Source organism: Rhea pennata, chromosome 4 (assembly GCF_028389875.1).
Source record: "Rhea pennata isolate bPtePen1 chromosome 4, bPtePen1.pri, whole genome shotgun sequence".
Taxonomy (NCBI): Eukaryota; Metazoa; Chordata; class Aves; order Rheiformes; family Rheidae; genus Rhea; species Rhea pennata.
Window position 1 is genome coordinate 41,032,253 of NC_084666.1, and position 12,390 is coordinate 41,044,642.

The 12,390-nt window shown below is 37.3% G+C and overlaps 1 protein-coding gene across 2 annotated transcripts in view; it reads left to right on the forward strand.

Moving 5' to 3' along the window:
* SH3RF1 (SH3 domain containing ring finger 1) overlaps positions 1 to 12,147 on the forward strand; it is an 84,150-nt gene extending 72,003 nt beyond the window's left edge. For both annotated transcript variants that reach the window (XM_062574693.1, XM_062574694.1), the window contains exons 10-12: positions 2,355 to 2,713; positions 4,862 to 5,196; positions 10,137 to 12,147. In XM_062574693.1, coding sequence (XP_062430677.1) covers positions 2,355 to 2,713; positions 4,862 to 5,196; positions 10,137 to 10,305 — 863 coding nt within the window. In that variant the 3' untranslated portion in view covers positions 10,306 to 12,147. The remainder of the gene's footprint in view (positions 1 to 2,354; positions 2,714 to 4,861; positions 5,197 to 10,136) is intronic.
* The last annotated feature ends 243 nt before the right edge of the window (positions 12,148 to 12,390 follow it).

Consider the following 12,390-nt stretch of genomic DNA (forward strand, 5'->3'; position numbering starts at 1 on the left):
TTGGCCCCATTTTCCTCCAGTGTGATCTTGTAAGGACTATGGCATCTGATCCGGCCCAACAACTTCATTCTTTACCGTGAACTGAAAGCATAGAAGCCCAGGTGCTATTGGCAGCTGGAAAGAGAAAATAAAACAAAACATCTGTATTTTCCTGCCTCTTGGGTACATGTGTTTTCTACTCTAAATCCGTCTTTTGTACTGCCGAGGAACTTCCAAATGACAGCACAAAAGAAAAAGCTCCTGCAGGCTCCAGAGGCCTTTCTATCCCTGAACATCTACCACTGTCAAGATGAGTAAGCTTTTACAGTTCTGGTCAGCTGGAAAACATGACAGCATACTTCCAGCCAACTTTTCAAGTCCAAAATGGAAAAATCGAAGGGGCTGCAGTCTCTTTACAGAGAACTTTCACATTGGATTGCAGAGTGAAGGTGTGCTGTTGAGGGATGAATAGAGATCTGTTCCTTATAAGAGCCCATTTAACCAGAAGTGAAGCAATAATGGCTGCTTTATGTTCAAATGTTACAGAAAACTTTGTAGTCAGCATCTGAAATGTGATCGTCTTGAGCTTTCCCAAACACCATTGCAGAGCATTATCCTCTTGATGAAGCTTCAAGGATTAATGATGCATTTTGCAGGGCCATTTCTCAGTTTCAGTTTAGTTCAGGGCTTTGAGGACCCTTCTTCAAATGATCTTAATGAGCCATTGCTTACCATCCCACACTGAGGAGTATGCGTTCTTTGTTTGAGAGGAACAGGGAAGGAAATGTGCCTGCCTGTTTTATTGTTGTCTATTTTATTACTGCATGAAAATAAGGTGATTTGATGTATTCTTCCTATGGACCAGGGATAAGAAGACAAAACCAGAAAGCTACTACGTACCTGTATCCTTATTGTTTGTGTGTAAGTATAGTTGTATCTTGAAGAACGGCAGTTACTTGTAAGAAGACTGACTTTGTCTCATAAACAAAAGGCAGCAGTAATAATCCATTTTAACCAAAAATCTTGCTACTGTTGGATTTAGACAAGCCTCCACCCTCCTGACCTTCCTGTCTGAACTGCTTGTAGTTAAAAAGGGTCTGTGGTGGTGGGGAGAGGGTAAGTATCACAAAAATATATGTAGCATTTAGTTGTGGTTTCTTCTTAGAAAGGACTTCTGTTTCTTATCTTAGACATTATACTTGGATATAATACTAATTGTGGGATTGTTATACCAGATTTGTGAACTGCGTCAGTCTTTGCTAATACACTGTTGGCCCAATCTAACCAAATTCCCATTAGCAGGGGAATTAGTAAAGAGAGTAGAACAAAGAGAACAAGCACTAGAGGCTTGATTTCAGGGTATTGCTTACAACTAGCCTGAGAGTCCAATTAGCATCTGAAATATCAGAGTGAATTGATGATATTTGAGAAGTATTTGCACCAACCTAAAGGGATGACCGTTCTTGAATATTAAGTTCTAGCATAATAAGAGGAAAGAGGCTGTGCAGCACTGGGATGCTGCATTCTGCCTCATACTGTTCAGGTAGGATGTCTACACTTTTTATCACCAGTGGTGCAGAGATAATTGAGCTGTTTAAATGACCTAACGTAAGTATTGTTTACCAGTTAATCATATGCTTCTTGGAACGGATAAATTAGTTCATGCAGAGCTCTGTCCTTTGTAGCTAGGCTGTAACCCAGGTTAATTTATTCGGCCCTATGCTATTCTCCAACTTCCACTGTAGATGTTTCTTTTATTTCACAGGGGTATGAGTAAATCTACTTCTATATTTAAACATCCCAAGAGACAATAGCTTACGTTTTCAAAGAAACCACTCATAGTAGTAATTGCCACTGTACTTATTGTTTGAAAAACCCACTAAATCTGTTGTGGATTTACTGAATAGTTTAGGGAAAACAATCCAATTATATTTTTAGCAGCTTCCATAAGGAGTGTTCCTTCCTACATTATTTTATGTGCCCTGACGGCTATGCAGCATATTAAAAAGAACAAACAAGTTGCAGGCAGGGTTTAGCTAGCTCTTAAGAGCTAAAATGTAATATGCACTTTGCATCTCTGTTCATATATGAAGCATTTCACTCAGCAGCTTAGATACTTTCACAATAGTTACAGAGCTTTAATTACTCTGTTGCTTACTGTTGCAAGTGGGGTACCAGGTGTATGTCAGCTTTTTATTCTGGTGAGATAAATTTGATGCCATGTAACATGTCATTATAGCATTATATGGGAGATGATGATGGTAGGAGGGAAGCTGCTTAGGATTTTTTGTTAGTTATAATGCAGCAACTGTACCTCACTTTTTATGTGTCCTGTGAAAAGATTAATTCTCTCGCGTTTTCTTCGTCTGTTCTAGTTGCTGCGCACAGTCAAGAAAGACCTACGGCAGCAGTGACACCCATACAGGCGCAGAGTCCAGCGTGCCTCATTCCTGCTGCTGTGATCGTTCCCCACCACTCTGCTGCTCCCCAGCAGCTCCAGCCTCAGCTTTCAAATGCTGCTGGTTACGTCACGGCTGTGAACGTGAACCGGTCAACCATCCCGCTGGCGTGTGCAGCAGCTTCTTTGAATTCTCCCAGCGTAAACCCCCCCTCTTTGGAGGGAGACGTTAGTGGGAGGACTGTGAACGCTCACCCTGGAGCTCCTGCGTCTCCAGAGAATGCTTTAGTAGCTGGCGGAAATGCTGCTGTCGGTAAACCAGAGAAGGATAGCAAGGTGGGCAGAGAATAAAATCACTCCCTTGAATATTGAATTCTCCGTTTTCCATCATGCAGGTCTTCAAGAGGTCTATTTCTGTTTTCCGCACCGTAACACCACTGTAAGGCTTTTAAAGCTGAGCTTGAAACTCAGGCATCCACTTTGCAACTATAGCTGTGAGCAATTCCATTCTTGTCTTTACAAGAGTAATATGGGGTGGATTAAAATACAGAGTAGAATATCCTTGGTGGAGGGTTAAAATACGGCAGCCCATGCAGGCCGTTAACATTAAAAACAGAAGGTGAATTGACACAGTTCAGAAAAGTCATTAGATTGACAGTTGGAATTTTAATTTATTTTTTTTTCTGGAGTTGCAGCCAGGTTCCTGAACATTTTAGAAAGCCATATGGTTATCAAATGTTATCAATTAGTGCCTCTAAACTGATAGAAGAAATTGCCAAAGACCATGAACTCGCAGGAACTTTTAAGATCAATCTAATAAAATAAAAGTAGTATTTAATGAAAATCACTAGTTGCTTAGCCTGTATAAAGAAGTGGGAAAACTTAAGCATGAAACTCTCATTTTACTTACTACATCATTAGAAAGGTTACTTTGCTCATTAAGTTGTTGTCTTAGAGACAGGTAGATATATAGATATGAAGAACATGTTACAAACCATGTTTATTGGATAAAGGAAAAAAGTCAGCTGAAGTATCAAGCATATAGTTGCCTTTTCTAAATGTGGATTAGTAGGGTCTCTGGTGAGTCTACTTTCCTTCCTTCTATTTGAAGAACTTTTCTCCTGGGTCTAAACTCATTCTCACCAGCCAACAAACCATGTGGTATGTTATATTACAGGAGAATCAAAAACAAAAAATCCTCTGTCTTTCCAACTGTTTTTGTTTTAAGATTTTGGTATCTTTATGATAATCTTTAATCTTTTTACCTTCTTTTAACAGCATCCTTTAGATCTCAGATATTTTAGACAGTTACTATTTACCCACATGCACTCCCTGATGAAATTCATAATCATAGTCTGTACACTAACACCCACTTTTTAGTTATTTTTGTTGATTGTTGTCAAGTGAAGGTACCAAGAACTTTGTTTTCAAATAGACTTTAGCTATGGCCAACTGAAATCAGAGTAAGATGCTTTTAGACAGGGCTTTTAGAAAATATATTTGCTTTTAGAAAATATATTTGGAGCTTAAGGTTAAAGATGCTAACATATTTAGAATATATTAATTTCTGGAGGATTCTTTTTTATTTTTTTCCTTAACCATTTCATAGACAGCAGTTATTTGCTGAAATAGTTTTAAATTAATGGAGACTTGGAAGAGAGACAGAGAATTTTTCATTCACAGTTCACCGAATTCATTGCATCCCAAGCTATAATAAAAATCTCATATTGCTCATGCTATTCTTTTTCTGTGGTTAAATAGTTTATTTTTGTCTTCAGGGCTTACAATCTGGCACCTCTTATAAGCACTAAACTCACTCAATCAAAGGGTTGGTAAGAAGATCACTGCCACACCCCTTAAAAAAAAAAGCCAAGAAACACAAAAGCTACTTAAATAATTCTCTTCGGGGTAAGTAATAGTCTTCAGGGATTCCTGTCTGGACAAGCAAAAAGAATGTTTACAATTCTTCCCTCTAGCAGAGCAGCAAAACACAATACATTCCCCTTGCGGCAAATTTCTGCTAAACTGTGAAGGTTTTCCCTTACTGAGGGAGGATAAATAGAAGACACTTATCTAGACAGCAGCCTCCAGGGCAGACTTTTCTCCCAGTTTGGTTTGATAGTGTGTTTATTCTTTCCTAGAAACTTCCATGTTAACTAAATATTTTACCTCCTAGTTTCCCTATGTGGGACTCCTTGCTCCTTTTTCTAGACTACCTTTTGGGCCAGTGCCGTTGGCCTTTAAGATAAGCCTTAACTTACCTCTAACTAAGTGAAAGGGCTTAGCCAGTCTATGGTCCAAAGAAGTTACTATTTTTCTCTTCATAAAATTAATATTTATCCTTTGTAGTTACTTGTAGACTCTCAAGTATCTCCTCCTAATTTATTGAGTCCTCTCTGATCCAAATGCCGTCTGTAAGAAGGAAATGTTCAACTTCCCACTAAATATCTTTGTTCTGAAATGAAGTGCTGTTTTTGTTTACAGAAGGAAAAAAAAGGTTTGCTGAAGCTGCTTTCTGGAGCGTCCACTAAACGCAAGCCCCGGTTGTCACCTCCAGCCTCACCAACGCTGGAGGCTGAGCAAGCAGCGGCAGAGCTGGCCCTGCAAGGTGCAGTCGGGCCGGAGCTCCCTGCAGCAGGGGGGCACAGCAAAGCCGGACCCTCTCCCACCGACAGCGAGGTCTCTGCGCTGGCACAGGAGACGCTGCATCGGAAAATGAGTTCCCTGGATTCCGGTATTCCTATAGCGCCGCCTCCTCGGCAGCCTTGCTCGTCCCTGGGTCCAGTCCTGAATGAATCCAGGCCTGTTGTCTGTGAAAGGTAAATTACCCTAAGCAAACCCAGAAAAAAGTGCCTTTCTGACGTGTGCAGTATGTATTAGTACTGCTAGAAGTCTTTCAAAACGCTGAGATCTTACAGAAAAAACGAGACCCTTATTTTTTACAATACTTTACATGAATATCAACCAGCTAACATTTGTGTTTGTTTACTTTTCTTGTTACTTTGAGATTTTGGAATGAATACTATGATCATAGGCCTGATATGAGAACTGAGACAGATAAAATAAGCCTCCTATTTTGCAATTCATTAGCACATTATAGTGTGTTTTGCATATATGAATAATTGTGTTAGTTCTGTAGGATTATTAGCAGTGCCTAACTGCAAACATAAGTATATAGTGAATAAGATTTTTATCTGTGAGTTGGCTTCACATGTGATTTCTTCAGCTGTTGCAAAGATAATTTCAGTACCTGAATGCTGTGTCTGTTTCTGTGCTCTGCTTCCTGGGAAGTGAGCTCAAAAAGCACTTTGTGTGGATTCTGAAAGTGCCAGACAGTTGTTTTAAAGTTCTGTCACTTTTCTTTTGTCCCCTTGCTATTCTCAGATTTTGAGGTCCTTGGTAGGTTGTGTGGACTGCAAAGGAAGTGGCAATTTTCTGAGTACTGTCTCTTTTTGTTATCTCTTGTAAGCAGGCAGTATGAATCTCACAGGATTTCTTTTACGGTAGCTGCAGGATTTTGTGGCATACAGAAAAAATAGTGCAATTGCAGGGTAACATTTCTAGAAATGAACTGATTCATGCAATTTTAGGCTTTGATCTGATATTATTAATTCATGGTAAGTGAGCATACCGTTTTATTAGAGTCCCACTGACCTTCAGCTACATCCATGTAGCAAGACTCAGCCAGTATGTAACTTTCCATGTTGTCCTTGCTTTGATTTGTCACACTTTTTTTTTTTTTAGGTTATTATTGTTTCCACACAATTTCCTTGCAGGAATTTTCTGTTTCTTACTAAATTTTTGAAGTAGTTTTACACTTACAGATGGAAAATAAAGGCTGAAAAAAAAATTCTTTGAAAATTGGACCATTTATTTTCAAATTATCGTAAGTCTATCCACAGTAATACATTTTTAAGTTTTGAATGTGAAAATAATAGCAAATTCATTGTGGTATGACCAGTGGGTGTGAAAAACCATTTGCACCCTCACAGAACATAGGTGGTTCAAGTATTTTGCTTTCATGATGGAGATTATTTTCTCTAAACTGCTTACTGAAAACAATGCTGAATATTTGTATTGAACTATTAATAACATACACTCAAATATCCCTTTTAATCTCTATATCCTTACTATTTAGTTACATGATAATTGCTACCAGAGAACTGCTACTAAAAAGTCATTGTCTGTGATGGTCTATATTTTTGTCAGTGTATTTAAATAGAATTTCATATTTACACTGGTTCTCCTTGTTCTTTTCAGTGTAGAGTTAAGACTTCTCTTGCTGTCGTGCTCATGTTATGTTTCTTTAGACCGAAGTGCTTAAAATGTGTTGCTTAATTGCTTATCACTTACAGTGTAGCTGATATCTTAAAGTAATCTGCAAGTGTTAATTTTCATTAGGTTTGTAAGAAGGGGTGAATAAGAACCATACTGGTATGTGCAGTGAAAAGTGGGGGGTGCGAAGGAGAATATTCATGAAGATAAGCTCAACAAAAAGGTAAAGAACAGAAATCTCCAACTGAGATTATTCTGCTCTTTCATATCACAATTTCAATCACAGGCTACAATCTGTTTGAAAAAGAAACAGTACTCTTTCTATTTACACTGACTCTGGCTTTGGACCCTAATTATTAGTGTGGTCAAGTTTTATTTTCAGAGGTTACTGGAGGATTTAGGAGTCACATTCTGCTGGTGTTCAGTACGAAATGGGAGCAAAGTTCTGACTCAGCATTTGAAAATGTTCCCATTTTTGTGATACTGAATTTTTCACAAAGTCCTGGCTTTCTGTAAGGTGAAATAACAAATTCTTACTCTAATCCCACTGTTTTTCTGTTCACTAGAATAACAAGTTTTCTGTAGAGTGTGCATATTTCCCATCTGTTCTGCAGAAAATAGGAGGTAAAAACCATGTAAAGAGCTAGCTTCTAATCATGCAGAATAAGCGCACTAGCACATTTGGTATCATGTTACCTCTTTGTGCTACGGATTTGCAAGTATATAGTTCAATACCCATAAGCCATTCCTCTTACAGAAGGGAAGATGATGACACTCTCTTCCACCGTATTGCAGATGTTCAGTGCAGCAAACCATTAAGTTAGTTCCCATTCCTGTATTCAGTCTTCCCCAGTGAACTAGCAAGGTTGCTCACAGTGCTCCACAGTCCTTCGTATTTCTGTTGTCCTGGAGGAACGAAGGAGTTTCTGCCAAGCCAGCTGGGAGCAGAGCTCAGGGATTCTTGTCCTCTCGTGAAATGCGTTAGCTCGCCCGAGACTTCATGATAAGTGTTTGGTCATTTCTTCCGATTCCTCAGCTGAGGCACGAGTTGTCTTACGGTGTTGTGTTCTGTCATATTGACACAGTGCTGACAGGACGAAGGATTGCCGTCTTTTTCGTGAAAAGACAGCCACAGTTCCCTGCAGCTCCCAGAGGAGCCAAGTTATGCTATGAATACAAACTAATTTGATCATCTGAAAGATTTTTTTTTTATGCAGCATGAGGTAGAAGACCGTTTCAAGTAGTTTTTACCAAATCTTTACCAAAGTTTTTTTTGCTCCCTTTTAAAGGGAAGCATTGGTTAAATAGCTTTAAGTTTTACAGTAAATGCACAGCACTGTAATAATAAGCTTCCCAGCACTCCACAGTGGTGATAAAGACCTGATGTTGAACCTAAGTACACATCACTGCATATCCTAAATTATAATACAAGTAGAGTCTTTCATCTAGTTGCAGTGAAGGACAAGCAGTAATCTTGTTCTGTGATTAAAGTGGTTCCACGTCATTTTATCCACCACAAAATGACTGGTGTGACATCTGTGAGCAGGCCAGCGGTTTAGAGGACCACAGGTTTTTACCCAGTCTGGCAGCATTGAATGCTATTGAGTGTGAGTCTGCCCTAGAAGGAGGTTGATTTTCTGTAGGAATTAAGACACCTCCTCAGCAGATTGGAGGGTTGTAGAGCAGCAGGACACAGGTGAGCTGAAAAGAAATGGTAAAAAATTAAAAGAAAATAAAACCTTAAAAGAAAAAGTTGAATAATAAATAATAATAATAAATAAATAATAATAAACAGGATGATCAAACAAGTGGTTCATAGAACAAGACAGGAGAAGTACAGATAAAATTCTCTAAAAAAACAGCTACGCATAGCTGGGAAGAAAATCAATATTTTGTGTCTAGTGAAACAGATGCAGTGAAGAAAGAGAGGAAGAAGACAGATGTATCCATTTTCATGTTATTGAAAACCACCAGAAATGCCAGTATTAGAAATGAAAAGCGGAATGGAGAAGTGTGAAGACAGACCAAAAGAAATCATTTCACAACTACAAAGTGTGACAGAGCTGTGGGATACAGCAGACCAGGAATATGGGGAAAGAACTTGTGGCAGATACAATAGATGCTTAAGTATTTTTAAAATATTAATATTTTATCACTAACTGATTACAAAGACTTAGGATACTTTTAAAATTAATAAAAGATACCTTAAGATAGTCAAAGCAAATATAAAGGAGAAAATATATTCTGCATATATTAAATGCATGTAAGAGATATTTATAGATGAGGTGACCAAGAAAGACCTGCAAATCCGAAAACATTTACAAATACAGAATAAGGAGAGAAACAGATATGTCTTTTGAAAGATTGGAACATGTAGGAATAAACATGTATTTTCAAAATGTAAGTCATATTTAGCAAATGTGATTATTTTTTTCAAGGACCTGGCAATGAAGTTCTGTCCTGAAGCATAAGGTATTTACCCTGCAAGAAATTTGTTATGTTGACAGTATGTTATAGTAATAGAAAAATAGTTTAGTTCAATGGCTGACAGAGGGTGATATGAATAGACAGCAGCATGAATTTGAGTCTGGATCTGATCTGTCATATTTGACAAAATAAAATTTGTAAGAATGCGATATAAAATTAGATGCTTGTAATAGCAAAAGCAGAAATATGTGATTTAAAGGTGCAAAGTACAGCAGCACACAAGTAAGATGAATAAGATGGCATTCTTTCTATCCTGAAAGCTTCTTACACAAAGAAAAGTAATGTTAAAAAACAACAATGGAAGTGAACAGGTTTTGTTAGCTACTTTTTTGTTCTTTGCCTTTCCTCAAGAGCTTTCCCTGGGATAATATCATATTAAACATACAATTATAAAGTTATGCTCAGTTACTCTTGTGAATGCTTTGATTATTGCTGTGTCATGATGCCTGGAAGGAGTCTGCAACTTTATATCCAAAAACATATTTACAGTTTTCTCCTATTACTTAACTTCTTAATATACACATTTTTACAAAGATCTCTATGAAAACTGAGATATGAGATCATAGAATCACAGAATGGGTAAGGTTGGAAGGGACCTCTGGAGATCATCTGGTCCAACCTCCCCACTCTGCAGGGTCACCTAGAGCATGTTAGACAGGGTTGCAGCCAGGCGGGCCTTGAAGATCTCCGGAGAAGGAGACTCCACAACCTCTCTGGGCAGCCTGGTCCAGGGCTCCGGCACTCTCACGGGGAAGAAATTCCCCCTCACGTTCAGGTGGAATTTTGATACATACGTTTGACATAAATTCTTTGTTACTATTGTTATTTTATGTCTAAGATGTATTTAACTTCAGTTGTTATAAACTCAGGATACAGTTCTAGGCAATTTCATTTTCTGATAAGTTTTAATATGCACAGGATTTTTTTTTTAACAAGCATTCGTAAAAAAATAAAAAAATTAAGGGCTTTGTTCTTCTATTTTTTATTTATTATGCAGGTACAGGGTTGTGGTATCCTATCCTCCTCAGAGTGAAGCAGAACTTGAACTTAAGGAAGGTGACATTGTCTTTGTACACAAAAAACGTGAGGATGGCTGGTTCAAAGGCACGCTGCAACGAAATGGAAAAACTGGCCTTTTCCCTGGCAGCTTTGTAGAAAACATTTGAGAAGATTCATTCCAAGAGCTTCAAATCATACTGTACTGTAAAATAGCACAAATATTCTACCAGAAAAAGCACAGTCATGAAATATTTTCAAGTGACTGTAAGAACAAAATTATATGTATTTCTATATTGTCTATAGCACAATTACACCAGCAAACAAAGAAGATGAAGGCATCTGCTGGTTTTATCACTTTGGATTCTTAAGTGTGATGTGTGCCTTGTACTGTCTGATTTATTATATAGAGGAACTTTTTTTTTCGCCCCAAGTATGTTACATAAATGAACAATTGTTTACAAGGCTGTAACTAATTTATTCTTGTTTTTTTTAAAAAAACTTGAATTTTGTGTAATAGCTACAATTCTCGTGATTATGATTTTAACAGATTATTAATTTATGAAAGAATAGCTAAGGGGAAGCTGGATTCTCTCCTTTTGAGCAAGCAATTATATCTGATAAAGAGCCTCCCACTTACCCTCTAGACATTCTTCCCCTGCTGTGTCGGCCCAGTGGAGTAAGTCTCTGTTTTATGAATTAATGTTGAGTGGTGGTGATGTGGCGTCAAATAGAATTTGCCAAGTGGGGAAAAAATGTGTATTTTGTTCTTTGGACAGAGGAAAAAAAAAATCAGTGGTGTTCTCAAGTCTAGTTCTACTTCTTCATAAATCACCCAGATAGAGTAATGTTTTTCCAGGAGATGAAGATGTAAGATAAAATTCAACCATCTTATTAGGACCATCTCAAGGTTAGGAAGGCAGAAATTTAGGAGTGCCAATAAGAGATTCCCTATACCTTCTGTTTATGTAAAAATTTGGCTGTTTGAACAAAGCTTAGCTTTGTATATATGGCCAGTTATCTGGGCATTTACCTCTCAGGAGCCAGCAAAATTGGAAGGAATGTTAAAGCTCAACACTTAGAAGGGCGATAGCTTCAAAACACCTGTCTGACAAAACTGAGTATAAAAATAAAATTCTAAGCTGAACTTACTGTCTAAAAATGCCTAGGAAGTGTAATTTGCTATGTTTTCTTCTCAAACTGATCTGCATGGCCAAGAGATGTTTAAAATGTCTGAGCAATAGTGGTGGTAAGTGATGCACTTGTGTTAAAGTAAAAGGCTGTATGAAACACTGTGAAAACTTTACTAACTTCTTAACCATTGCTACTTTGGTATATTCTGACTTTTTCTTTGTCTTGCATGTCTTACTCAATTCTTGCAGTAAAATAACTGTGCATGATCTACATTTTTCATTCAGTTTTCCAGTTGCTGGGTTATTTCACTCTGAAAGTTTCCCAAAAGCCACTTGACCAAAACTAGTGAGCAACTTACCTTCAGCCAGAGGAGCTGTCCAGTGTTTGAATCATTAATAAAATATCATAATGTCCTTGCAGCTGACAGATATAAAGAATGATGCCTGCAAGAAAAGTGATGTTAGTCTTTCTTTTTTTTTTTTTTTTTTTTTAAGAGATTTGACACTGGCAAACATACTACTCAGCCAAGTTTGTTTTTTATATTGTTGTTTGATTATAGCAGTCTAATTGTGATTCTTGCAAGACGCTGAGCACCATCATTCCCAGTTAAATCTGACAAAATGTGGCTATTGCTCAGCACTTTACAAAGGGAAGCCAGTAGTGTGATTCCGTATCACGCAATACACGGAAGTAGTGATGAACAAGTACGCAGTGATGTATTAAATCCTTTTCATTTTATTTTTTGAAGTTATACATTGAAAGATATCAAATATTAATGACAAGGATTTCTTGCAATATCAGGTAGTATCATGATGGTCTTAAAAATAAGAAAAAATATATCTATAAATATATATATTTGGAAATTACAACATTCCCAAATTAACTGTCTATCTCTGAAACACTGTATAATTCATCTTTTGTGTTTTTAAATATTTTTAAATAGTTTACTTGAATATTCATGTAATATATAAAGGTTTTGTGAAATGAATTTTAGTTAGAAGCTGATATCGGCTTTTGTCAGCAAAAATTGGCACTAGTGTGTCATAATATTCTTATTTTGGAAGATCTAGTGTGTTTTATATTAAAGACTACTAAAGGTTAATTTTTTTCTATCTCTATTC